General features: G+C 38.6%; 1 protein-coding gene across 1 annotated transcript; it reads left to right on the top strand.

The window, feature by feature from the left end:
* The first annotated feature begins 194 nt into the window (after positions 1-194).
* Positions 195-25184, top strand: SLC35E1 (solute carrier family 35 member E1). The gene is made up of 6 exons (XM_074204393.1): positions 195-621; positions 1482-1552; positions 4692-4829; positions 7100-7225; positions 17271-17516; positions 19114-25184. Exons 1-6 carry the CDS (start codon positions 195-197, stop codon positions 19342-19344), a joined length of 1239 nt encoding a protein of 412 aa, XP_074060494.1. The 3' UTR covers positions 19345-25184.
* The last annotated feature ends 5 nt before the right edge of the window (positions 25185-25189 follow it).

Raw genomic sequence — 25189 nt, 5'->3', positions numbered from 1 at the left:
TCGGCGCCCCACGTCGGCGCGCCCCCGGGGCGCCCCCCCCCCGCGCGCCGCGCTGACGTAGCGGCGCCTCCGACCAACCGGGCCGCGGCGGCGGCGGCGGGGGCGGGGCCCGCGGGCTCGGCGCGCGCCCCCGGGCCGGCCCCTCCCCGCCCCCGGCCGGCGCGCGGCGTCCCGAGCCGGGCCGGAGCGGCAGGATGGCGGCGGCGGCGGCGGCGGGGCCCGCGGCGGCGGCGGCGGGCGGCGGGCCGGCGGGCGGCGCGCGGGGCGCCGGGGCGCGGGAGGGCGCGCGGGTGGCGGCGCTGTGCCTGCTGTGGTACGCGCTGAGCGCCGGCGGGAACGTGGTGAACAAGATCATCCTCAGCGGCTTCCCCTTCCCCGTGACCGTGTCGCTGTGCCACATCCTGGCGCTGTGCGCGGGGCTCCCGCCGCTGCTGCGGGCCTGGCGCATCCCGCCCGCCCGCGGCCCGGGGCCCGGCGCCGGCCCGGGGGCGGCGGCCGCGGACCCGCTGCCGCCCCGCTTCTACCCGCGCTACGTGCTCCCGCTGGCCTTCGGCAAGTACTTCGCCTCCGTGTCGGCCCACTTCAGCATCTGGAAGGTGCCCGTGTCCTACGCGCACACGGGTGAGGCCCGGGGGGCGGCCGCGGGGGGCGCGGGGGGCGGAGGGGAGCCCCGGGCCCGGGCCGCACAGGAACCCGGCTGAGCTCCAGGGGGAGGGGCCTGCTCCGAAGGAAGTGGGGGGTGGAGGGGGCGCCCTGGCCTTGGCGACCAGGAGATGGGGAGCAGGGGAGGGAGGGAGGGCCGGGGGGCGGGCAGGGCCGGGGGGCGGGGAGCGGGGAGCGGGCAGGGCCGGGGGACGGGGGGGGGGGGGGGCGGGCAGGGCCGGGGGGCGGGGGACGGGCAGGGGCGGGCAGGGCCGGGCCCGGGGGGCGGGCAGGGCCGGGGGGCGGGGAGCGGGGAGCGGGGAGCGGGGAGCGAGCAGGGCCGGGCCCGGGGGGCGGGCAGGGCCGGGGGCCGGGGCCCGGGCCAGGTTCGTCCTAGTTTTGGACCCGGGCCTCTGTCTCCCCAAAGCGGACGGTGCGTGGAAGGGGCCGCCCGGGCCGGTGCGGACTGAGGACAGGCAGGACAGTGGAGAGCCTGGGGCTTGCCCGGGAATGGCCTCTGCCCGGGCCGGGGGCCACAGGGATGCTCCGAGCAGATGGAGCCGGGGAGACAGACATCCGGGGAGGGGGCTAAGAGTAGGGAAGGGGAGTGTCAGGGTCTGAAGCCGGACCCAGGAGAGAGTGCTCGGGCCTTGGGTTACCCACATGTGGGCCAGAGAAGACTCAGAGGTAGTTGAAAAGAGGAAATCTGCTAGAGGGACGGTTGGTTGGGAGGAGCCTCATTGGGTGTGTGGGAAGGGGCCCCTCTAACACATCATTTGGTATCTTTTAAAACACCTAAGCTCACCCCAAACCCCATCCTCAAACTCCTTCCATTGTAGTGAAGGCAACCATGCCAATCTGGGTGGTGCTGCTGTCCCGGATCATCATGAAGGAGAAGCAGAGCACCAAGGTAAAATGGGCAGTTAGTTACTGGGCACTCAGACGTGGCAGCATGGGACAACCCAAATAGCTCTAGGCTGAAGCCAGTGGCTGTGGAGATTCTCCACTACCTTGGAGGTTGACTTTTTGAAAGTAACTTCCTCAATCTGGATCTGCTTTTCCTCCTGTCAGAAGGGACAAGATGATCTCCCAGGGTCCTTCCAGCTCAATCTTCTCAGTTTCTGAGTAGAAACTGTGCTGCAGGAACTTGGCACCCAACCTTGCCACACACCCCCTTCCCCTCCCTATAAGCAAGCGAGGCAGTTTCCAATTGGTTATGTAGGTGAGAGAACCAAACAGGTAATTTCAGGGAACCAGGAATGAGTTCCTGGTCTTCAGGAATAGATAAAAGCCAGTTGAAACAGAGCTCAGGATTATTGTCTTGAGATGTGAAAATGATGTGTATTGTAACCAGTAATGCTGAGAACACATCCCTGTACAAACAATTTTTTTTCTGACTTGGTCAATAGGACTAGTTAAAGGGCCAAAGTGCTATTCTAAGTAAATCTAGTCTTGGTGCTCTTCAACTGAAATTGTCAGAATTGAGAAATTGAAGATTTGGAAAAAATCAGTGGTTTGTAACTTCTGTGTTTTATGTAGCTCATAGTCAAACAATGTTCTAGATCTTAGACCATCTCACAGAAAATTAGGTCACCTTTGACTGATCTCCTTTAAATATTTAGTCACTTTAATCTGCATTCTAGGGCAGCTGTGTGATGCAGTGGATAGAGCATCAGCTCTGGAGTCAGGAGGACCTGAATTCAGATTCACCCTCAGATACTTAATAATTACCTAGCTGTGTGGCCTTGGGCAAGTTACTAACCCCATAGCCTTGCAAAAAACAAACAAATAAAATAATGTAAGGATTTATTTTGTCATATTCCTCCCTGAAGGCTATCTTTTGCCTTGTCTTTTATCCTTTGTACCTGGCTCATAACAGTTGATAAATAAATGTTGATTGATTGATTGACTGATCCTTTATACCATAAAACCATATCACTCAGGATTGCTTAGATTAAGACATTGCTGCTGTTGTGAGGGATCTTAGAAGTCATTGAATCACACATTCTCAGGATAGAATGACCAGGACCTTCAGAGGTCATCTAGTCTCTAGAGGAAGACCTGCCTTTATCAGGTTAGCCTGCTCTGCTTTCTGATGTGGCTCATTCCACTTAAGAGTTATAGGATATCTGGTTCGATTGATTTAGTTTATAGAAGAAGAAACTGAGGTCTAGATTGAGGAATTGACTTGCCCAGGATCACTCAGCTGGTTAATGATAGAGTTGAGCTTTGGGATCCCTATACTCCTAGCCTAGTGTTCTTCACTGTACATTATACCCTAACATTGCATAGGGCCTTGTGCTTACATGAGGGAGGGAGTTTAAACTTCATTGCACAGAAAGGATAGCCCTTTTTCACAATAGATTTCCATGGAGTCTACCAAGGAACTTAGAGACCTGCTTCTTTAGCCTCTTTCTAGAAGTCCTGGTATGAGAAGATACTTCTAAATCAAGAAGTGTAAATGTCTGTTATGTAATCCTAGCCTGTTTAATCTTACTTTTAAAAGTTTTTATTGAAACAGTAGACTACATATTTTGATTTACCATTTCATTGAGAGCTCTTCAGTAATTCAGCTTCCTTTACTAAAGCATTTAGTAAACCTACAGGCAGGCTGCATAAACTATATTTTGGACTGCCCTGATGTCAATTATCAGCAGCCTCATCCAACAGGAATCTACCTAGAAAATGTTCCAAAGCTCCCAATGAGTCTGATCCCTGTAGAAGTTTAAGGAGATTTTACATAAAGTTGGTTCAGTTTTTCTTACTAGAGAGGAGCAGCTCTTGGGTATCTAGATGGTGTAGTGGATAGAGTGTGACCTGTAATCAGGAAGACTTAATGTTCAAATCTAACTTCATAAACCTGCTGTGTTACCCTGGGCAACTTAACTACTTTCTGCTTCAATTCCTGTCAAAAGGAGATTAAAAATAGCACATAGCTCACAGAGTTATCATGAGGATCATGAGATACTATTGTATGTAAAGTGCCTGGCACAGAGCAGGCACTTAATCAGTGTTGGTTATTATTATGCTCATTAAAGATAAGACACTCTTGAATTGTTTTTGAAATTATTGTATGACAATAGAGTGTGATGTCTAGCTGTTACAAAAGTATGTGAGAATTCTTCATTTCCTTTGCAGAAAAATAACTTTTCTGAATAAATTGTAGGTTGTGATTCTGGTGGAATGCTGTTCTGCTATAAGAAACGATGAACAGGAACCTCCCAATAAAAACCTGGAAAGACAAGAGCTGATGCAAAGTACTGTGAAAGGCTTATTTAATATAAAGAACCAGATCAACTCTGAAGGACTTATATTGAAAAATCCTGTCCTTTCTCAGAGAAAGAGCTAATAGTTTTCAGAAAACAAATTTAAGCATAATTTTTTAAAGTTTTTATTTTTCTTGCAGTTTTTTTTTGTTGTTGTTGTTGTTTTTAGATTTTTGCAAGGCAAATGGGGTTAAGTGGCTTGCCCTAGGCCACACAGCTAGATAATCATTAAGTGTTTTAGTCCGGATTTGAACCTAGGTACTCCTGACTCCAGGGCCAGTGCTTTAATCCACTGCACCACCTAGCTGCCCCTTTCTTGCAGTTTTTAATGCAAGGGAATCTTGTTTTCTTTCACAACGTGACTATTATGAAAATATATTGTATGCCTTCAATTTATAATCTATGAAATTGCTTTATCAATGGCAGGGTGGGAAGGGAGGAAAGGAGAGCATTTGAAACAAAAGTTTTTTAAATGAACATTAAAATTGTTTTAACATGTAACTGGGGAAAATTAAAATACTAAACAAAGAAAATTTTGAACAAAAATTTTTCTGGGAAGGAATTTTAAAATCCTGGAGCACTGGACTTAACTGGATTGACTAATTTGTATTTTTGAGCTGAAAGCAAAGTGGGGGAGGGGAGGGGAGTGTTGGAAACCTTTCCTTAGGAGTGTGTACTCTGTTAGTCACAGTTCAGTGTTAATTAGATTTATCATGTGCATAACAGTATGGCCACCATAACTGCACCTACAGTGAAGTTGCTTCTCCATTCTTCCTCTTTCAGGTATATTTATCCTTGATCCCCATCATCAGCGGTGTCTTGTTGGCCACAGTCACTGAGTTGTCCTTTGATATGTGGGGGCTCATCAGTGCGCTGGCAGCGACCCTCTGCTTTTCCCTTCAGAATATATTCTCCAAAAAGGTATTCATTCAGTCACTGGCAGGATATTGGAAAGCCCACAGATAGGAAAGATCTTAGTGATTTCAGATGGATATTTTTTTTTAAACATAACTTGATGTGGTAGAAAGGGCACCAGAGTTAAAAATGAAGTAATGAATTTTGCTTCATTCTCTCTTTGAGGGTGAGTTAGTGTATCTCTAAACCTCAAGTTTCTGACTTAGAAAATGATGATGATTTTTGCATGACCTATAATCCATTGCTCTTGTCAAGATCAAATGAAATAGTGAATGGGAAAGCATCTTTTAAATTGTAAAGTGCTCTATGAATGTGAGTTCCTATTACTCAATATCGTTGGTAATATTCTAAATTGGTGCTGTCCAAAATTCGGTCTGTTGTGCAATTTTATGTAGCCCCTATGGGTTTACTAAATCCTTTAGTAAATGAAGCTGAGCTGCCAAAGAGCTCTCACTAAAATGACAAATCAAAATATATTGTCTGTTGTTTCAATGAAAACTTTTAAAAGTAAGATTGGACAGCCCTGTTCTAAATGATGAACATTTAAATTCAGCAAACATTAAGCATTAACTATCCAGTTATTGCGTATTATAGGAGATATCAATAAGACCTGAACTCTCCTCTGACAAAGTTTATAGTCTTCAAAGCAGACTTTGCCAAAAGTCTATTATCTGTTAGTGTGGCAAGTTAGGCTGGGTTAATGCAAAAAAGGCAAAATTTAGAATGGAAAGAATACTGAACTTGACTGCAGACAGATGAGTTGGATGGTGGCTTTGATACTTAAGTGTTTTGTGACCCTGAGTAAAACTATTAAAGTAGGTGCTTTACCTGTTCTAATCTTTGATATTTTTTTTTCAAGTCAATGAGAAGTCATATTTGAACTGGGTTCCCCTAACTCCAGAACTGATCCTCTATCTACTGTTCCACCCAGTTGCCCTTGGCTTCATCTTTGAAAATAGAGATAATAATAATATTTGCACTATCTGCTTCAGAGAGTTTTGTGAGTCAAGTATTTTGTAACCTCTAATATGTTATGAAGCAGTCATCATTATACTTTTTGTGTTGTGGACAGGTGGACTTCTTTAGTAATTGGTCAGAACCTCCAAACACATTCTCAGAATCATATGTTTAAATTTGTGAAGTTAAATATATGGGAAACCAATTTTATTTTCATAAAATTATCAGAACATAACAAATTTTAAAACAAAAAACTAAGTTCACTTACCTGGGTTAAGAAAAACTATACCGATTATTAATTTCCTTGGGTGTCATACTTGTATATTGAATTGTTCATTCAGAGAATAGTAAATGCCTAGTTCTTTTGGCAATATGTAATACTTTGTATATGGCTAAATAGTTTCATTAAATAGGTATCATGGGTTTGTTCATAGGGTACTAGAAATAGAATCAGAATGACCTTATTTTTAATCTTGTCTCAGATACTTTCCAGCTTTGTGACTGTAGCCAAATCTTTTGAACCTCTGAGTCTTACTTTTCTCATCTATAAAATAGTTACTACTACCACCAAAGTAACAGAATTATTTGTCTATATGTTTAAAGTTCTTCACATACTTTAAGTTATTATGTCAATACACAGATGTGTGTGTATCTCTTATTAGTCTGTAAATTCCATGAAGCACAACTTGATATGTTAAGTACTTGGTAAATATTTGTTGGATGATAGTGTGATATGACACTTCATTAAAACATTTAAAGGTTCATAATGAGGAAGATAATGAATCTGCTTTTTTTTTTCTGCCCCCAAATCAGGTCCTTTCTGGGCTGTTGTGTTCAGGTCCAAAGACCTCATTTGAAAAATAACATGACAAATTTTAGTACAACCAGATTGGTAAGAGTACTGAAGATCATACCATAGGAGGATTAATTGAAGGAACTGGTAATGTTGAAAATGGAGAATAATAAATCTTACGTGGTAGCTACTCTTAGTAGTTGAAGATTTAGTTTTGTTCTTTTTTGGAAGAACTGGTGGCAGAAATGGAAATTACAGAGAGGCAGATGGAGGTTTGATATAAAGGAAAACTTAACTCAATTTTGAGCTGACTGGGGATAGAGCAGGTGGCTGCAGTTGCTGATGCATTCCTTGGATTCTTGTAGTGGAGTTTTGGTCACTAAAGAATACATGCAAGAAAATTCCTTTTCAGGTACATGCTAGAGTAGTTCTGAGGTTCCTTCCCACTCATCTCTGTCATTCTGATTTTTAAAAATTCTACTTTGGAAAAGATTCATTAGTTACTTAAAGAATTTTGTTTTTTCAGGTGCTTAGAGATTCAAGGATCCATCATCTTCGATTGTTGAACATACTTGGATGTCATGCTGTCTTTTTTATGATCCCCACATGGGTTTTGGTTGACCTTTCTTCTTTCCTAGTAGAGAATGACCTGGTAAGTTGTCCAAAGCAAAGAATCCGTTTTTCTTACTAGTTCCAAAATAGATTCTTTGTTTTTGGAATTATCACTTTTTGTTGAGCTTTCTAAAGTTTTTGGCATCTGATAAATTGCCCTCTTAACACAGAACTCTTTGTTATGCCTTATATTTCTGCACAGTTGAGAAAGAAATCAGCTTCTATTTTTCTTCATGCTGTATGTTTGATCACACCTACTGATAATACTGTTTTACATTCAGTAGAAGCCAAAGAGGAAGTGGCCTTGCAGTTAGTACCCTCCACTTAGTATTGATGAGCCTTTCTGGGAGTCTGCATTTTGAGAAATATGCCTTTCAATTTCTTTGTTTTATCATCTTCTTTTGTTAATATCTTCATCTCTATTGACTCTTCCAATAAGAGAAGTAATGAAATTTAGTGTTCTCTTAACATATTTAGATGCAGCTGTCAAAAAAGACATTCTTTTGGCCCTGTGAATAATATTTTTTCCAATTACATGTACAACCAATTTTTAACATTCTGTTTTTTTAATTTGGGGTTCCAAATTCTCTTCCTCCCTTCTCTCTCTTCATTAATACTGTTATTATGAAAAATAGACCCAAAAATACAAAAAAATTAAGAAAGTGAAAAATAGTATGCTCCTATCTGCATTTAGATTTCATCAGTCTTTTTCTTTGGAGGTGAATGACAGTTTTCTTCACGAATCTTTAGGAGTTTTCTTAGATCATTGTATTTCTAAGAATAACCAAGTCATTCATAGATGATCATTATACAGCATTGCTGTCACTTTTTAAGCATTGCTTCTGTTCACCTTTATATCACTTCATGTAAATCTTTTCAGATTTTTCTGAAATCATCGTGCTCTTCACATATATATATATACATGTGTGTATATATACATATATACACACACATATACTTCATTTCATCATTCCCCAGTCACATATATAAACAAGAACATTTCATTTTTAAAAATTTGAATTCCTTTTCTTCCTCCTTTCCACCTCACTCCCCCTCATTGAGAAAGCAAGTTATTTGATAGAGGTAAAAAATATGTAGGCATGCAAAATAATATCATAGTAGTCATGTTGTGAAAGTAAACATAGCTCCCTCTTCTCCCCCCCCCAAAAAAAAAGTATGCTTCAGTCTGTATTCAGATACCATAAGCTCTGTCTTTGGGGATGGATTGTTTTCTTCGTCATAAGTTCTTCAGAGTTGACTTGGGTTTACAGCATTTTTGGAAAAAACTAATCCTACAATATTGCTGTAACATTATATATATATAGTACATTTTCTATTGCATCTGCTCTCATAAGTCTTTCCAGGTTTTACTGAGAACATTATGTTCATCATTTCTTATTACAGAAAAACATGCCATTATAATCATAGTTTGTTCAGCCATTCCTCAACTAATGGGCATTCCCTCAGTCTCTAGTTCCTTGCCACCAGAAAAGAGTTTCTATAAATATCTTTATACGTAAAGGTCCTTTTCCTTTCTGTTTTTCATCTCTTCTAGAATATAGACCTCATAGTGCCATTGCTAGGTCAAAGGGCAGGCATATTTTTATAGCCCTTGGGGCATACAAATTACTAGAATCGTTGAATCATTTCACAACTCCTCCAATAGTGCATTAATATCTCATTTTCCCTACATCCTCTCCGATATTTGTCATTTTCTCTTTCTGTCCTATTAGCCGATCCACTTGATATAACGTAGTACCTGAGAATTGTTCTAGTTTCCGTTTTTCCAATCTGCAGTGAGTTAAGACTTTTAAAATATGGTCATGGATAACATTGATAATCTTTTTTGAAAGCTCTTGTTATAGTTTGATCATCTATCAATTGGAAAATGGCTCTTATTTTTTTATAAATTTGGCTCAGTTATCTTTGTTTGATAAAATGAGTCCTTTATCAGAAACTTTTTCAAATTTTTTTCTCACAGTTAACTATTGCTAACTATATTTACCTCCATCCTATTCTCCCCACCCACATTTATTCTGTTTTCTCACTTTCATGCTTTTCCTCCTCAGAAGTGTTTTGCATCTGACAACTACCTTTCACAGTTTTTCTTCCCTTCTATTAACCTCTCCCCACCCCACTCCCTTTCTCCCATCTCCTTACTCTCCCATTTTTCTCTAGGGTAAGATAGATTTCTATACCAAATTTCTCGTGTATTTGATTCTTTCTCTGAGTCAGTTGTGAAGAGAGTAAGGGTCACTCAACTCTCCCTCAACTTACTGGTCCTCTCTCACTCACTCACTCACTGCAAAAGCTTTTTCTTGCCTCTTTTATATGAAATAAGTTAGCCCATTCTACCACTCCCTTTTCATTTCAGCCAGTATATTTTTTCTCCCCCATTATTCCTTTTTATAAACCTTCAAATTCAACTCCCACCTCTGCCTTGTCTACACATGCTCCTTCTAACTTCCTTAATAAATGAGAAAGTTCGTATGAATTTTCAGCATCATTTTCCCATTTATTATGTATATAATTTGTTCATCATCATCATCAAGTCTTTGTGTTTTGTCTTTCCTGTTTAAATTTTTATGCTTCACTTGTGTCTCATATTTAAAGATCATATTTTCTGTTCAGCTCTGGTTGTTTCAACAGGAAAGTTTGAAAGTCCCCTATTTCATTGAATGTCAATCTTCTCCCCTAAAAGAGTATGTGCAGGTTTTTTTAACAATACAAATTTTTATTTATTTTTAGCATTATTACAATAGTCATATTGTAAAAGTAAACATAACCCACCTACCTAATCCCAGAAAAAAGAGAAACCTCAAGAACAATAAAGTGAAGAAAAAACTTCCTTCAGTCTGTATTCAGATATCATCAGCTCTGTTTTTGGGATGGATAGCATTCTTTATCATGAGTCCTTCAGAGTTCTCTTGTGTCACAGTATTGTTGAGAAAAGGTAGGCCATTTGCAGCTGATTATCCTGCAATATTGCTGTTACTTTGTATAAGGTACATTTCTCATTGCATCTGCTGGGATAAGTTTTTACTGAGTATTCTGTTTAATCATTTCCCGTAACAGAACAGCATTTCATCTCAATTACATACCAGAATTTATTCAGCCATTCCCCAACTGCTGACATACCCCTCAGTCTCCAGCTCCTTGCCACCAGAAGAGCTGCTATAATTATCCCTATACACAGAGATTGTTTTCTTCCTATATTTCATCTGTTCTGGAACAGAGAACTAGCAGTGGCTCTGCTAGATCAGAGGGTAGGCATGGTTTTATAGCCTTTTGGGCATACTTCCAAATTGCTCTACAGAATTGTTGAATCATTTCACAACTTCTTCAACTGCATCTGAAAACTGTTCATGTCTTTTGTTATCAATTGAGGAGTGGCTCTTGTTTTTATAAGTTTGACTCAGTGTTCTATGTTTGAGAAATGAGGTCTTTAGATGAGAAACTTGTTTCAATATTTTTTTCCCACAGTTGCTGTTGCTTAGTACTTCCTTCCATCCTATTTCCCCCTACCCCTATTTATTCTATTCTTTCTCTCTTTTGACCCTTTCCCTTCTCAAAAGTGTTTTGCATCTGACAACCCCCTCCCAGGATCTTCCCTCTCTTCTATCACTATACCTCCCCCCCCAATATAATTTTCTCTCTTATTTTTCTGTAGGGTATGTTTTTCTACTCCACTGCAAAAGTTTTTTCTTGCCTATTATGTGAAATATTTTACCCCATTCTGCCTTTCCATTTCTTTTCTTAGTACATTCCTTTCTCTCCCAGCACCTCCATCTTTTTAATACATTACGCCTTCAAATTCAATTCCTATCTGTACCTTGTTAATATATGCTCCTTCTAACTGCCCTAATAAATGAAAAGTTCATATTGTCAATAACATCTTCCCATTCAAAAGTATAAGAAATTCAGTGTCATTAAGTCACTTGTGATTTGCCTTTCCTGTTTATCTTTTTTTATGCTTCACTTGAATCTTATATTTGAAAATCAAACTTTTTTTTCACCTCTGGTCATTTCATCAAGAAAGTTTGAAAGTTACATATTTCAGTGAATGTCCATCTTTTTCACTGAAAGAATAAGTTCAGTTTTGCTGACTGACTGTTTCTTACTTGTAATCCAAACTCTTTTGCCTTTTGGGGTATCATATTTTAAGCTCTATGATCCCCTAATGTAGAAACTGCTATGCTATGCTGATTGTGGTGTTTGGCTTGTTTTTTTTCTGGTTGCTTGCAATATTTTCTCTTTAACCTGGGAGCTCTGAGGTTTGGCTACAATATTCCTGGTAGTTTTCATTTCAGGAGGTGATCAGTTGATTTTTTTTCAATTTCTGTTTTACTTTCTGCTTCTCGAATACCAGGATAGTTTTCCTTGATAAATTCTTGAAATATTTAGTCTAGGCTCTTTTTTGATCTTGGCTTTCAGGTAGTCCAATAATTTTAAAATCTCTCCTGGATTTATTTTCTGTATTATTTTTCCAATGAGCTATTTCACATTGTCTTCATTCTTTTGGTTTTGCTTTATTGTTTCTTGATTTCTCACAAAGTCATCAGCTTCCTTTTCCTCAGTTCTATGTTTTAAAGAATTATTTTCTGTATTGAGTTTTTTTTATCTCCTTTTCCATTTGGCCAATTCTGTTTTTAGTTTTTGCAAGGCAATGGGGTAAGTGACTTGCCCAAGGCCACACAGCTAGGTAATTAAGTGTCTGTGGCCGGATTTGAACTCAGGTACTCCTGACTACAGGGCCGGTGCTCTATCCACTCACTGCACCCCCTAGCTGCCCCCAATTCTGTTTTTTAAGGCATTCCTCTTCTCCCTGGATTTTTGGAAGAAAAATAAAGTATAAGAGATAGCGAAATTACATAATATGATGACCTCTTCCCCCCCCCCCCCCCAATTGAAGGTAATAGTCTTTGGTCTTTGTTCAAACTCCACAATTCTTTCTCTGGATACAGATAGTATTCTCCATTGCAGACAGCCCAAAATTGTCCCTGCTTGTTGCACTGATGGAATGAGTGAGTCCATCAAGGTTGATGATCATCACCCCCATGTTGCTGTTAGGGTGTACAGTGTTTTTCTGGTTCTGCTCATCTCACTAAGCATCAGTTCATGCAAATCCCTCCGGGCTTCCCTGAATTCCCATCCCTTCTGGTTTCTAATAGAACAATAGTGTTCTATGACATACATATACCACAGTTTGCTAAGCCATTCCCCAGTTGAAGGACTTTTACTTGATTTCCAATTCTTTGCCACCACAAACAGGGCTGCTATGAATATTTTTGTATAAGTGATGTTTTTACCTTTTTTCATCATCTCTTCAGGGTATAGACCCAATAATAGTATTGCTGGATCAAAGGGTATGCACATTTTTGTTGCCTTTTGGGCTTCCCAGATGTTATTTTTTTCTGTCTCCATTAAGCTGCTGACTCAGTTTTCATGATTTTCCTACATCACTCTCATTTCTCTTCCAATTTTTCTTCTACCTCCCTTACGTGAATTTCAAAATCTTTTATGAGCTCCTTCCGTAGCCTGAAACCAGTTTGTTCTTTTCTTGGAGGTTTGAATGTAGAAGCTTTGATTATATCTTCTTCTGAGTGTGTATTTTGATTTTCCTTATCACTATAGTAACTGTCTGTGGTCAGATATTTTTTCTTTGTTGTTTGTTCATTTCCTCAGCCTATGATTTGATTTTTAACTCTTTGCTAAGGTAGGTCTCTGTTTCCAGAGTGGCTGTTGCACTGTCCCAAGCTTTTGGGGGTTTTGCAGCTGTTTTCAGAGATATTTCTAAGCATCTGCAAGCTTTCAATCCTTCCAAGGTCTTACATTCTAAGCAGAGATTTTGACTAATCTGTGGATGAACACAAGCCCTCCTTTCTTTCCTGGAACTGTGAGGAGGGTCCTCTACTCCCCTATGGCAGCAAACTCAATTGTGGTATTGTTTTTCTTCTTCTTGAAACTGTTACCCATATCAGAGTATGGACAACATAACAAAATACTGCCTCGGTGATAGCAAAGAGACCCCTGTAATCTGACCCCCTTACTATCTGTGGACCCAGAGCTTTGCAAGCAGCTGCCTCTGTTTATTTATTCAGGGGCTCCCATGGATTCTTTCTGGTCTGCTGGGGTTGGATCTGCATGGCTGAGTACTGTGCTGGCCTATGCTCCACTCTCGCCACAATGCAGCAGACTTTTACTGCTAAACTTCCAAGTTGTCCTTGGCAATCTCTGGGCTGAGGGTCTGGAAACTGCCACTGACCTAATCACCTTGCTTCCTGCTCCTGGATTGCTGGGACCAGTTTGCTCTGGCATATCCTAGGCTCACTGTGCTCATTTCTCACTTTTTTCTCATTTTAATTTTAATTTTTAGATTTTTGCAAGGCAATGGGGTTAAGTGGCTTGCCCAAGACCACACAGCTAGGTAATTATTATGTGTCTGAAGCCAGATTTGAGCTCAGGTACACCAGACTCCCACTGCACCACCTAACCACCCCTCATTTCTCACTTTGGCACCATACACCCCTCCTGTTGATCTTCTACTTTGTCTTGGGCTGACAAGTTGTTTCACTGAGTCTTTTTGTGGGTTCTGCCACTATAGAATTTGTATAGAGTCATTATTTAAAGGTATTTGGAGAGTTTTGGGGGGAAAAACTTGGACATGTCCCTGCCTTTACTCTGCCATCTTGACTTCACCTCTTATATTCACCATTTCTTAAAGTATATTAGTATTCAATTATGGTTATATATCATTATCACAACTGATTAAGTCATTCCCCAGTTGATAGGATCACCCTCAATTTTCAATTTTTTCTCACCTCAAAGAATTACTTTAAAGATTTTTGTGCAAATCGGTCCTTATCTCTTTTTTTCTCTCTTTACTCTCTTTGGTGGCATTGCTTATACTGGTAGTGCTGAATTACCAATTTGAGCTGCTGCATTTCTTTTCATTCTGCTTCTTTCTCTTTTTTAATTAGCTTTTCCCTTTTCTCTGAATTGCCTCTTATAACCATGTGACTTTTCTTTTTTTCCTCAATATTTTTCTTTCTAGCTGGTCATACCTATAATTTAAGAACATTCTTTTCAGGTGCTTTTATAGAAAGTTTATCTGTGATAGAACCATGGAATGTCAGAATTATAAAGGACCTTGAAGATCATTTATATCTGATTTCACAGATGCTAAAATTATTTTCCCAATATTTCCCAGAGAGATAGTGGCAGCACCAGTATTTGAAAGATGATCTCCAAGCTTCCAATCCAAATATACCATGATGCTTTTATGAGAGATGGTGGGAAAAGCTGAGGCTGCTTCTAGCTGCATTTCAATTACATCTTCACCATGACTGTTACTTGATTTTAGGATAATACCAACCATAACAATAACTGATGTCTAGTGCTTTAATGTTTACAAAATTTTCTTTTTCATTTTCTCATGTAAGCCTCAAAACAGTCCTTTGACATGGGTTTTGCAAATGCTAATCCTCATTTCACTGATGAGGAAAAATGAGGCTCAAGTTAAATAATATAGTCATAATCACATACAGTCACCAAGTGTCAGATATACTGCTTTTCCCTGTTTAAAGTGAGTTCCCAGAATATTAAATGTACTTACTTTGTTTTTTGTGGGACAACGGGGTTAAATGACTTGCCCAAGATCACACAACTACTAAGTATTAAGTATCTGAGGCCAGATTTGAATTTAGGTTCTCCTGACTTCAGTCCTCTATCCATTATGCCATCTCATCTACCTGCCCCAGAATATATTCATTTGGACTTACAAATTCCAAAGTGCATTCTAAAGCTAAAGGCAAATGGTAGATTTTCAGTGGTTTGAAATGTTTTAAGTCATCTCTACACTCATTGCTAGTACAGTAGCCTACACATCCTAACTCTTTGACTATTTGAGGATTATTTATGGATAATATCAACTTGAATATGTCTTCTTTTATAGGTACCCCCTAACATGAAGGCCATTTTTGAAATAAGGAAATAGGATAGGGAATATATGTTAGTAGATATTATTTATGTACCCAGATAGTGTAATATTAGGCAAGCTTATCTTACTTTGTTCTGTTTTTAAATTCTTTACCTTTGTTTTATGTTTGAGAACTTTATGAAGGAGGGTTTATTTTAATAGTCATTTCTGTGCGAGAAGGCAAAAAGTTTGAATTTGAATGCCTTTGTTAAACTAATGGGAAAATGCTTCTGTCTGTAGAACTGTTGTTATTATAGACAGTATAATTGCATCAGTGTTAACCACTGCCTGATCTGAACACTTTTTTTAGTTGAAACCAACCTAGCATAGTGGAAAGATGTCAGAACTTGGAACAAGGAGACCCTGGTGCTTGTTTCAGGTTTGCCAGGAATAAGGTTTGTGACTGTGTGCTGGGCACATTGCCTTCTCTTGACCATGTTTCCCTATTTTTTAAATGAGAGAATTAGACTTGTTAATAGAGTCTTTTTAATTCTTTTCCTGTGATCCTACTGTGTTCACTTAGGAGACTGTGTGGAAAGAAGAGCTGAGTTTCTCTTGCCTCAAACATTTACTAGCTTTGTTACCATGGCCCATCACATAACTTCTGTGAACTTCAATTTTCTTATCTCTAAAAATGGAGATAATCATAGCATGGTGTTCAGAATTATTTTTAGATCAAATGAATCTTAAGGTAGCATATATACATTACCACTTTGTTTTAGGTGCCTCATTTTAGAAAAGACTTTGACAAGAAATGTTACATATAGAAGAAAGTTACAGATAGATCTTTTAGAAGATGAAATCTGGGATGATCATACTGGAGAAACAGAAGACTAAAGGGGACATTATAGCCCTTTTCAAGTATTTGAAGGATGTGAAAGTTGTAGCAAAGGAAATTAAACTTTGAAAAGCTCACTAAACTAAAGATAAGGAACAGATCTTCATCTGAATGGAGGGATTAGCTAAACTTCTTTCTTCTCTAAATATAATCCCCAGTATAAACTGAAACCATAAAAAAAAGTAAGAGAAAGTCCTGAGAGCAGAGAAGTGAAAGGGAAGTCTGGGGTTTCTGTTGAGAGGTAGAATTATGATCACAGGAACCAGAAAGTTCAACAGCTACCTGCCTACATCCCAGGTCTGATCCTTTGGTCACCTTCTTTATGTCTAATCATCTTTGCTTTGTTAGTTTTCAAAGAAGAAAAACAAAAGTTTTTTTGTTTTTCTTCTTTAAAACTTACCTTTCCATTTTGTCCTGAGTCTTTCCATTTTGTTTTTGGGCATTGTATCCTTCATTTCTAAAAGTTGTAGCTAAAGGTACTTGTCTTAAATCCAATAAAGGATTTAAGAAGAAATCCAATAAAGGATTTAAGAAGAAAAAAAATTTTCTATCACTTCTACATAAGTGAAATAAGCTACCTTTTTATAAACCTTGATGACGACTTTTCAGTGTTGATAATATAGGTAAACCTCTGAAGTTCCTTCTAATACTGAGATTCTCTTTATGAAGACAATAGGAAGAACTGGTCATAATTATCCTCATAGAGCACATCAATCATGTGCTTCTATCTTAAAGATATAGTGACTCTTATACCATCAACCATCCAAGCATTTTTCCTCCATAACCTAAGTTAGAAAGACTGGGATCCAACCTCATTTGTAATAAATTCTGTGAAGGGATCTCATAGGACATCTGTCCTTCCAAGGCTCCTTTGATTGAGCTGCTGGGTCCCAATCTCCATCAGCTGTTGTGTTCACATAAATAATGTATTTCATACGGGAACCAGAACATTGGATTTGTCAGAAGATTTGGGTGCAAGTGTGATATCTAGCACCTAACTTTGCATAGGTTATCTTTTCCTCTATGCTTCAGTTCCATCATTTGTAAGATGAAATAATAGTATTTGTACTAATTCTAAAGTTCTAAAGGTAGAATGAGGTATTTGAAAGATATTTATCACCCTACCAAGCTCTATATATGTACTTGTCAATGCTTCCAGGTGGTATAACACTTCCTATAGCAGTGTAACAATCTTGTTTTTCCATTGTAGATCAATCTTATGACTTTGAAGTAAAACAGTGTTGTGGTTTTTTATTTTCCTTTCTGTAGAATTCGATTTCCCAGTGGCCCTGGACATTAATGCTGCTAATAATCAGTGGATTTTGTAACTTTGCACAGAATGTCATTGCTTTTAGTATTCTTAACCTGATCAGCCCACTGAGTTATTCTGTTGCAAATGCTACAAAAAGGATCATGGTTATCACAGTATCCCTCATAATGCTACGCAACCCAGTGACCAGCACTAATGTTTTGGGCATGATGACAGCTATCTTAGGGGTCTTCTTGTATAATAAGGTAAGTGTCTAAGTTGTGAATCCAGCTCAGATTAGTCTGTCATTAATGTTAAGATTTGATCATTTTCTTTTATTCCTGTGAAAAATAGGATTAAGGGGAAGCTAAGTGGCGTGGTGGATAGCGCACCGGCCCTGGAGTCAGGAGTACCTGAGTTCAAATCCAGCCTCAGATACTTAATAATTATCTAGCTGTGTGGCCTTGGGCAAGCCACTTTACCCCATTGCCTTGTAAAAATCTAAAAAAAAAATAGGATTAAGAATCTGGGGTTGGTGCGCAGCTAGGTGGATAAAGCACCAGTCAGGAGGACCTGACTTCAAATCCAGCCTCAGCTGTGTGACCTTGGGCAAGTCACTTAACCCCATTGCCTTAGATAAATAAAAAAAATTTTAAAAAAAGAATCTGTGGTTGGCAAACACTTCCTCAACTGCCCCCTTGGTTGGAATACTCAAGGATCAAAAATTGAGAATTCATTCTTTTCTCTTCACCAGTTATTCATTTAATGTTTAAATTGTCTGAATTGAGTGTAAAGGGAGATCCTGTTCTGCAGTCCTCTCTTTCCTTTGGAAAAAATGACCAGATCATTTATACCCTCAGCATTCATAGAATTTTAGAATTTTACTTTAAAATACCTTCAGAGCTTTTCCATTTCAGTACTTAGCCAAAGCATGATTTACCCCAATAAGTCATTCTGTTTTAACAACTCCAGTGACAGAAAATTCAGTACTCAACAAGAGGGCTTATTTAAGGTGGCACAGTAGGATAGAGCACTGGCTGTGGTGTCAGGAGAACCTGAGTTCAAATCTGGCCTCATATAGTTAATAAATACCTAGCTGAGTAACATTGGGCAAGTTACTTAACCCCATTGCCTTGCAAAAAACAAACAAAAAAAAAGAGGGTTCAATTTAATTTTCTAACTGCTGTCTTTTATATTTATTTCTGGAGCAAGCTATAATAAACTGTTTTTTTGAGGGATAGAAGGGAGTTCTGTCTCTGTAACTTTGTTGGTATAAGGAAAATTCATTGAAGAAACTTCCTCTACCAATACAAAGAGACAACTCTTGCCTTAAAGACTTGCTTAAAATTTAAGGAACCTGCCTAAAGTCCTGTAGCCAGGATGAATAGGCTGGACTTGAACAGAAGTCTTCCTAACTCTGAGACTCAATTTCTAGCTCTATGTCAGAAAGGAACTTTTGATATATTTAAAAATAGTGATCATGTTCCCAAGTTTCTTCTTTGGGCCAAACATTATTTCCTTAATTGAATCTCAAATGGCATAGTTCCTCTCCATTTTTTTTTTATCCCAAGTTCTACCAAGAAATGTGCTTAGATGTGCTCAGAAGTAAACACATTGTTCATTATCTGTTTTACCAATAATTGGGAATTTTAATAGTCAGGAAAATAAACACAGACTGGTAGCTATTTATTGGAAAGCTTTTTTTTTTTTTTTGGACTCTTTAATGTCCATAATGTCTGCCTCTTTCTGAAAATACCAATATTCTTGAATTTTATCTCTGAATCATTAAGCTTTTGAATTTAGCAATAAGCAAATATTATGTGAAAAGATGTTGAGTATTTCATCTGACTTTTTACTTTCCAGACCAAGTATGATGCAAATCAAGAGGCCAAGAAGCATCTTCTGCCTGTAGTAGCTGGAGACCTTGGAAATCCTGATCACCATCGGAACACACCAGAGAAATCTCAGAATGGAATTATTTTCCCTCAGCATGGGGACTATCACTATGGTCGAACCAGCATCTTCACAGATCATTTTCAGTACAACAGGCAAAACTATCCAAACACATACAGTTTAAATCATTATGATGTATAGAATTTAGAAGACAGCTAAAGACTGTTAAGAGATTACTTTTCCCCCAAGCAGTATCAGAAACTTCTGACGCACCAGTGAATTCAGAATCATAGAATGTACTTCTCCTGCAGATGGGAAGGTGCATGATTGTCAATGATACAAACATTATCTTCTGCTAAACACATTCTTATGCATGGAGCACCTTCCATAGGAAACTGGCAGCAGGGAGTGTGCCTGTAAGAGTTTGGGGTTCTGGTGAAAGGTAACCTTTCAGATTCCAGGAGAGGGGGATCTTTGCTGGCTGTGTTGTCTGGGAGTTTGACACTGGAGGATTGTGTTGATAGGAAAATTGTGGCCAGTATTACTTTTCTGTGCTTAATTTTCTGAAGCCATGTGTTTCTAAGTTAACATCTTTACTTTATCAATGAAGGTACTTGAGATCCTTTTTGAAAAATTTAAATTTCTAGGTATACTCTTCATGGCTTGGCATTCAGCTATTTGTGGTATCATGGGCAAGGATTGTGCCTGAGTCTAGAAACCAAAGTTTGCATTGCACTACTTAAACATGTCTAGGTCACAACTATAACATATGTTGTAAAGGGTTTGGTTGGTCAAAGGAATTGGTGACCTCATTTTAATGGTTTCTATAGATTGTCAAAATGAAGGGATTTAAATTTAATCAAAGAAGGGTCAGTACTCAAAAGAATTTTCTTAATAATTATGAATAGTACTTCAGATAGTCTTAAAATATAAGGAAAAACCAAGTAGTTTCCTAAGGCATTTTGACAATCCATTTGTGTTCTTCAACAAATGTAAAAAAACCTTTAAATCAACAGACTGGAGTTTTCATTCTGTTTGCAATTTGGGCATGCATCATTTGATTTTGTTGCTGGGCATGTTCAGCTTGATTCTTTGACCTGAAATTCTCAAGTTGCACTGGCTCACATCCATAGAAGGAAGTTTATCTCCTCCTCTTCCTTTGCAGGAGAAAGTAGAATATTTTTCTCTTTGATGCTTCAAGTGATATCAGCAGCATGGGGGAGTATCAATCCAGATATTCCTGATTAATGAAAGGTACACAAGGAAATGTTAATTGGTGCTTTAAAACAATTCTTTCCCCAGGACTTATACGCTGTCATTCTCTGAGGTTAAATTGGGAGATTTGGCAGACAGATGCTGCCAAATGAAGCTTTGTTTTTATAAGAAAGGATTTTGCACTTTCTACAGATGATTTTGTAAATGTGTATATTTCTTTGTCCTGGGCCCTCTGACTTCCTCTTAAATCTAAAGCCTTTGCTTTCAAGTGTTTCAATACAAAGATCTATTGGTAATAGCAAACATTTGCCTAATATATCTCTGTATGCAGTAGGAATAAGTCACTTTGCAGTTTTGTGTAGTAGCATCATAATCAGGGAAAAATAGAAGGGAATCAAGAAAACTGCAAGTTTGTTTTTTCTATTTCCTAATAGAAATGATTGAGCTATATTGAATATGTTCTTATATTATTCAGAATCATGAATCCCCTGTTGGATGAATGGTTATAGGCTGAGCTTTGGTTTTTTAAAAAAACACACAAATGAGCAAAACATTTTGACCGGAAATGAGATTTTGGACCTTAGGTTCTGAGTAATGAAAGTAACAGTAAAGCAACCAATTCTTCCATGGATTTGGTTCCACTACAGGTATAAGTATATTTTGTCCTGTCAGCTTTCTAATAATTACTACATTTTGAAAGATCCTAATAAATCATGATTAGCCCATAAGGTCAGTCTTAATCCTGTCCCCTGCTACTGGAGTTGTAAAAAAGTCTAAGTGATGAATTCTTAGCTCAAACTTTGGGATCTTAAGCACTGTCTTCATTGTGAAATACTGGTTGAATACCTCAGAGGATCCTCATTGATCTTATTGACATGTAGTACTGTAGATTAGGTCTCAAAAATGCAACCATGTTACCCATTGAACCCATAGCATTCCTCGGTATATGCCTGATCCAGATTAACATGTAATTGGGAAGTACTTAACAAAATAAGTAAAAATAAGACAGATAAATACTACATTTTAAAAACTATGTCTTTATGTGACCCACAGAAATCTTTTTGTATGGATCAGTAGTCTTGTTCTTGGAGTTTGACATCCCTGTTGTAGATGATTACCCATCTAAAGCTTCCTGTGCCATTGTTCATGTTCTTTCATAACAATTTTCCTAATACACTGATGGCCTTTTTTTCACTAGACTAGGTCATAGAGACGAAGGGCAGCATTTGAACTGTATCTTTTAATCCTCTTTTTTTTGTCACATACTGAGAGACACACTGGGGTAAATGTTGGCTCATTGATTCAATTAGGCCAACAAAGGAAGAAATTACTTTTTCCTTTAGGCTTCTGTTAGACTAATAAGATAACTAACCTTCTGGTGTATTTTTTTGCATGAAACTGAGCCACTTTGTAATCAACATTTGAGTCTGTTTTTTAGGTTGCTACTTTTTTATAGCAAGTATGACAGTACATGAATAAAATCAGTCAAAAGAAATTAGTGATCAGCTTTCTAAGGACCCCAGTACTGCTTTCAGTTAATCCCCTTTCCTAGGTGTTGGACATTTGTATGCTGCAGATACTAGAATGACTTTTTTTTGGTGGCTAAGTCCTCTGCTTTTTAAAGCTTGAGGATCTAAAATAAAAGTACTTCCCAAGTTTCTTAATGATGGAGATTAGATCCTAAACATGAATTTTTTTTCTTTTTAGCATTTTAGCAATACTGAGACATTTTTGCACATTCTAATTAAAACAGCAAGTCGTGTTTCTGGCTTTAGCCATTTGATTTCTTGAATTAAGTAATCCAACTCAAAAAAAAAATTCCAGGTAAAAGGAAGTTTCTGATTTTATTGAAGTTTTTATTAACTTAATTTTATAATGCAGGATCTTATGTTGGTGAGGTGAAATAGCTTTATACTATGTACAAATTAATGAGTAATCTCTAACTGTACAACAATTTGTAGCAGGTACGTACACTGGAATGAAAAGACCCTAGGGAGAAAGTCAATCAAAATGTTCGTCATCTAAGGAAAAGAAATGAATGCTTTAAGTTTTTAATGTTGCTCATGGTATACATACCTTTTTACTAAAACATAAGTTGTTTTGAGGATCTCTCTGATAGTTTAAGATAATTTACTATCAATGTGATTTTACATGAAGAAGGGAAAATTATTACTGTAGTCAAGCCTCTACAGCTTTTCTAACCTATCCTCATTTTGTTATATATCTCAGCAAAGTCATAAAAGAAAATATGTTCACCCACGAAAATAGAAGACATAGAACAATTATACTCTTCTTAGAGATAAACTTTATTTATAAATACTTGAAAATTTTCAGGCCTGTTTCAGTTATGTTGAATTTGTTTTCCAGACCAAAATGCTTCCAGATTGTGTGTGAAAGTGAATTTTTCCTTGTTGTGTATGTTCACCAGTGGCATTTACCACAAAATAAAGAAGCCTCCACAGGGAAAAAAGAACAGTGTGCATTCATTCAGCTTCCAGGATGAGTTCCTTCTGGGAGCACTGTTTGAAATGATCTTATCATGGCAAGATGCATTCAGGACCAATGAGCCAGATTGGACAAAATTATTTTTCTTATAGTACTCCACAAGCAGAATTCATTATTATCGATTGTTTGGGATTTTGAAATAAAACCAATTCACCTTTTCACCCCAGCTATTTTTAAAAAGTTTTGTAGGGAAACTCCTTGGCATGTTTATTTCCCCAAGCAAGGAATAGTGATGTTGATTCTTAGTGTTTTTGACAGCGAAGTGAAGTCATGACCCTGAAGACTCACTTTCCATACAGGGGATATGCCTTCTGTATATAATTTACAAAACACTGTTACATTCTCTCATTTGGTATTCACAACAATTTGCTGAAATAGGGTGGCAAGGCACTTTGCTCTCAGGAGTAAAGAGAAGTAAACTGATCTCTCTCAAAATCAACACACTAGGTGGTATAGTGGATAGAGCACCAGCCCTGGGGTCAGGAGTGCCCGAGTTCAAATCTAGTCTGAGGCACTTAATAATTGCCTAGCTGTGTGACCTTGGGCAAGTACTTTAACCCCATTGCCTTGCAAAGAAAAACCCAACACACTAGGCTCCTCAGTACAATGTTCTTTTTCATGGAAAAGTGTTTCCATTGACATTCCTAGGATTTCACTGTTTGGTTCAGGCATTGAACTGAATGAAGATAAAGAGTTAATGCATCCTTACACTACTAGCCCACATTTGCCTCAATTAGGACTTGGCTTATTAGAATGATCGAGTATCAGTTTTAATTTAGTAACTAACAACTGTTTTATTTGAGAGGGCCTTCCTTTTTTATGTTACTGCTTTGTAAAGTGGGAAAAATCCTTTGTCTCTAGGGGGCTCTAGTGGGGACCAGTTTTACATTACATTAAGTTTTTACAGTAAGAATTCATATTTTATTAATTCCTTTCATCTGTCATAAAAGACAGTCTTATAAGAATTCTTATTTTTCCTTTGGACAAGAAGCAGTGGAGCTGTGACTTAAATGAAGAGGCAGGGAATTGAATATTGGACCACATCAAGTGTTCACCACAGCAAGGTTTTCCCTTTAGGAAGTAAACCTTTCTCTCCCCTTCTCAAGCAAGCCCCTTTTTGAGTAGAAAGAGGCTCTGACGGCAGCATGACACCAGGGTAAGAGATCACTGCATGATCACAGGCAGAAATCTGCTGGTGGATTTTAGGTTTCTTTCTCTGGACAGTAAGGGCTGGGCTAGACAGTCTTTTAAGTTGCTTTTCAATTGTTTTTTGACCCTATGGCCTGGGTGAGATGTGGGAATGGCAAAACAAGTATAATCAAGTGTTTGAAGGGATTTGTTCTACTCATTCCCCAAAGGGAAAACTATATAGAGGTATTGAACAATTAGGGCTGTCCAAAAAATGGAATGGGGTCATTTCAGGAACAGTGGTTGATTATTTATTAATCATTTTATTGTGAATTTCTCATAAGCAGTGGTATGAATTGAATGATCCAAGGTCCTTTGTAGTTTTGGCCAGTAATTCTGAATCCTGACTATACTTTGAATATAATTCTGGGCCTCAGTTTATTTAGTGGGTAATTGTGAAAGAAATACTTTGTAGACATTAAAAACCTTGTATACATGTAAATAGTTGTGTATTAGCAGAATTTGAAAGAATTGAGGCACTGTTGAATGCTTCATAACATAAACCCTGTAACTTTTTTTTTTTTAGATTTTTGCAAGGCAAATGGGGTTAAGTGGCTTGCCCAAGGCCACACAGCTAGGTATTTATTAAGTGTCTGAGACCGGATTTGAACCCAGGTAACTCCTGACTCCAGGGCTGGTGCTATCCACTGTGCCACCTAGCTGCCCCAAACCCAGTAACTCTTGACAGTTTATATGAAAAGGGTTAGGAAAAAAGTAAAGTTGGAAATTATGTAGAATCAGAATAGGGCATAGGAAAATAATGTGAATAACATTTCCTTCAAAGGAGTACATTTGGCAACAATAAATACTAGGAAGTTAAGAATTTTATTGGCTAAGTTTTGGGGGTTTTTTTAAAAGCTGTTTTCCTAAACATCAACAGGAAACCCAAGAATAATTGTCATCTGGATGTCAGCCAGGGAAGCTCATTTTTTCAAGTCAGAACACTTGTTTGACCAAGATTATCTAGAGTTTGTTTTGGATCTTTCCTAAAGTGGGGCTTGTAGCTTCAGTTAACTATCTGAAGATGGTCTGCTACTAACATGACATATGATCTTATAAAGTTAATAGCTAAGTGACCAGTTTAGTTAGAATAATGTATATACAAAGATGATGAATATGAAATAAATCTATAAATGCA

This window comes from Macrotis lagotis, chromosome X (assembly GCF_037893015.1).
Source record: "Macrotis lagotis isolate mMagLag1 chromosome X, bilby.v1.9.chrom.fasta, whole genome shotgun sequence".
NCBI lineage: Eukaryota > Metazoa > Chordata > Mammalia > Peramelemorphia > Peramelidae > Macrotis > Macrotis lagotis.
The sequence above is the reverse complement of the archived record's forward strand: the minus strand, read 5'-3'. Positions and strand labels throughout refer to the sequence as shown.